Raw genomic sequence first — 3,433 nt, 5'->3', positions numbered from 1 at the left:
CTCAGACTTGGGAGAATAGAGGTTCAAAGCCAGCAGGAAGCAGGAACACCTGTGAGGTTCTGTCTCCAGCTCATCAGCAAAAAGGAGGGCCAGTTCTTGAGTTCAGAATAATGACATTGCCCTTCTTCCATTGGGAAAAAGAAATGTGTTTCCTTTGACCCCTTCCTCCTTCCAACTGGCTGAGATGCAGTCAGGATGGCTGGTCTTGAGAAGCCTTTTTGGACTCTGAGGCAGTGGCCATGAATTACATAGAGTGAATCATGTTGGTTGAGTGAGACAAGTGAAGACCAAAGGAACAAAAGGCACATGGTATCCTTAATATGTGGCTATTAGATTCCAAACAGCACAACAGCGATGACTCAATATTTGGGTACCCAAGGTTATGGACACGGTCTTGGAGATATAAACATAAATATATAGACATAAAAATCAATGATGGGCTATATACTCTATAGACATGATGTTTTATTACATAGACTAATGGGTATTTATGACATACAAACCCTCAGCTTAATTTTATATTCTAAAATCCATGTGCCAGTGATTGCATATAGAGATTCCCTCCTTGAATACTTGTTTGTTAAACATGACTTTTGAAATATGATGTAAAAATCAATGTTAATAAATTCTTTAGTAAAGGAAATAAAAAGAAGAGCAGTAAGTCAGCTGCAAAGATGGAGGAGCCTGAGCTGAGTCCAGATCGTAAGACTGGAGGAGGCCTCAAAGAGTCTCTCCCCACAACCCTCCCCCCTTCCTTGAGCCCAGACTCTGCTCCATGCTGGGGTTGGGGAGCCCCCCCCCCAGGTCAATTATCATGGCAGCCTGAGACCACAACTTAATGAGAACCAGACACAGCCTGCTCCCTTGATGTCTGTCTGTCCAACTCACAGTCCTCTGTCTCTCTGGCTCTCAGTCTTTCTTTCCATCCTAGTTGGTTTGGTTTTGTTTTGTTTTCCTGTCAGCTGTGGGGCTTGAACTCAGGGCCTGGGTGCTGTCCCTGAGCAATTCACCTCAAGGCTGGCGTTCTACCACTTAAGCCACAGCACCAGTTCTGGTTTTCTGGTGGCTCATGGGGAGATCAGAGACTCATGGACTTTCCTTCCCTGGGCTGGCTTTGAACCTGGATCCTCACAGCTCAGCCTCCTGAGTAGCTGGGATGACAGGCGTGAGCCACCATCCGGCTCGTGTTTATATCTTTTATCTTCTCCCTGTCTCCCCTACCAGAAGGTAAGCTTCGGGAGAGCAGGGGCTCTTTGTTTTCTTTGCTGCTCTGTGTTCAAAATATCCCAAGTAACAGAGCACTGGTGGCTCCCGCCTCATCCCAGCTACTCAGGAGGCTGAGATCTGAGGATCACGGTTCAAGCCTTAGCCCAGTCACTCCCACACACCCCTACCCACAGTTGAGCACACAGTAGGTGCTCAATAAATGTTTCTTGAAGGCATATGTGCTAAAAGCTAAAGGGAGGGATTCATGTCCGTCTGCCTTTGTGTCCTGAGTCAGGCCCAACTTCCTGGCTGGTTACCTGGTTTCTCCTCAAACAAACAGACAACGGTAGGGTGTGGCCCTGAGCACCCAGAATTTAGTCCCAGGCTGGGACTACCGGGCCAGGAGAGGCTGGCACCCAGCCTGGGAAGCCCATCCTTGACCTTGGCCATGACCTTCAGTGGGCCGGAGCCCTGGCTCCCAGCATCCCTGGCGACTCAGAGGCTGAAAGCCGAGGAGAAGACCTTGGATCTGGAGTTCGAGGTCCTGAGCGTGGGGTTTAATGAGGAGGGCAGGTATGCCCTGCGACTGTCAGCAGAGAACCCTCTGCAGGCGGGCTCCGGGACTGGGGTGCGCCTGCAGGTAAACGACGGGGACCCCCTCCCGGCATGCTCAGTGGTCACCGAGGCCATCGAGCAGCAGCACCCTGGCCAGAGCCTCACCCTTACCAGGAACAAGTTTACCTTTACTTTGCCCAAAGGTACCAAACAAGCTGGGGGTTTGGGGGGGTGTGTGGAGGGGAGACAAGGCCCCTGGGACCCCAGATAGGCCTTGGGGTATAGAGTGGCTGTGCTTGGGTCCTTGGGGACCAAGTCCTGCTCCAGGGAGACACAGGATGCTGTCCCCCCAGAACTGAGTGAGGAGGAAAGGGAAGGCAGCTGTGGCCGAGCGCCGGTGCTCACGCCTGTAAGCCCAGCTGGGCAGGCAGGCTCCGATCCCCAGCGTCTCCGCTTGAAGCCAACCCACCCAGGGAAATCCCTGAGACTCTTACCAACCGAAAAGCCCAACATGGGGCCGGGAGCGTGGCCCAGCGGTAGAGTGCTTGCCTAGCAGGCTCTGGGTTGGATTCCTCGGTACCACATAACATGGCTCAAGTGGTAGAGCGCTAGCCTTGAGAAAGCCCAAGGACAGTGCCCGGGCCCTGAGTTCAAGTCCCAGGATTGGCAGCCATACCCTCAGGCACACGAAGCTAACCCGTCCCATCTGCCCCAGGGCTCTGCTCCCCTGGGAGAGGACGGGACCCCCAGATGCTACACAAGCTCCCCTTGGCTCCCACGCAGGGTTCTGCAAGAATGACGGTCAGCACGACGCACGGCTGCACGTGGAGGCCCTGAGGCTGGACGGAGGAGGCCCCGGACAGGAGGCCCAGCGAGTGGGAGAGGCCATCTTCCCCATCTACCCACGGCCGGACCAGCCACGCATGAACCTGGCCGCCCAGCAACACCAAGACCTGTACCGTTACTGTGGCAACCTGGCCCTGCTGCGGGCCAGCCAGGACCCCACGGCGCGGCACTGCGGGGCGCTGGCCTACAGCGTGGCCTTTCATGAGCATCGGGTCCAGCACGGGGAGCCCAGATCATCACAGGCCCAGCCCCAGAACCTCGGGGTTCAGGTGGGTGCTGCCTCCTGCCCAGCTCACACCTGTCACCCCAGCTATCTGGAGGTTGAGATTGGAGGATCGTAGTTCAGGGGTAGGGAAATGTGAAAAACGGGACGTGGTGCTGTGGCTCAGAGCGCAAGAGTGCTAGCCTGGAGCTGAAGAAGAGCTCAGGGACAGTGCCCAGGCCTTGAGTTCAAGTCCCACCACCAACCAATAAAAAAAAAAGGGGGGGAAAGAAACAGGACAAAGGGCATCCAGAACAGAGGCCTGGCAGGGTGAGAAGTCTCTTGGCCCAGAGAAGAAATGGCCCCAACCTCAACCCCACAACATTCTCTCCAGGTTTCAAGGAAAGCTCTGATGGACCCCGAGACAGAGATCTCCCATCAAGGCCCACCGTGTGGTCCGCCCAGCTCCCACCATGACTGGCGAAAGCCCAGCCCTGAGCCAGGACGCTGGCGACATCAGGCCCAGGTGAGGAAGGGACTCAATCCTGACCCAAGCTGAAAGAAGGTTTCCCTGTCATGGCTACCCAGTCCACTTCCCCGCCAGCACAACAGGGAGAAAAGCCG

General features: G+C 55.0%; 1 protein-coding gene across 1 annotated transcript; it reads left to right on the top strand.

Annotated features, from left to right (window-relative positions):
- Positions 1-1,654: 1,654 nt before the first annotated feature.
- On the top strand, positions 1,655-2,840 carry LOC150044119 (coiled-coil domain-containing protein 33-like; the record flags this gene model as incomplete). The annotated part of the gene is made up of 2 exons (XM_090321483.1): positions 1,655-1,964; positions 2,545-2,840. Coding segments are annotated over exons 1-2 (606 nt in total), but the record flags the coding sequence as incomplete, so codon positions are not given.
- Positions 2,841-3,433: the final 593 nt, after the last annotated feature.

This window comes from Megascapheus bottae, chromosome 30 (assembly GCF_031878675.1).
Source record: "Megascapheus bottae isolate mThoBot1 chromosome 30, mThoBot2.hap1, whole genome shotgun sequence".
Taxonomy (NCBI): domain Eukaryota; kingdom Metazoa; phylum Chordata; class Mammalia; order Rodentia; family Geomyidae; genus Megascapheus; species Megascapheus bottae.
Note: the sequence above shows the minus strand (reverse complement) of the source record. Positions and strands in the feature narration are given on the sequence as shown.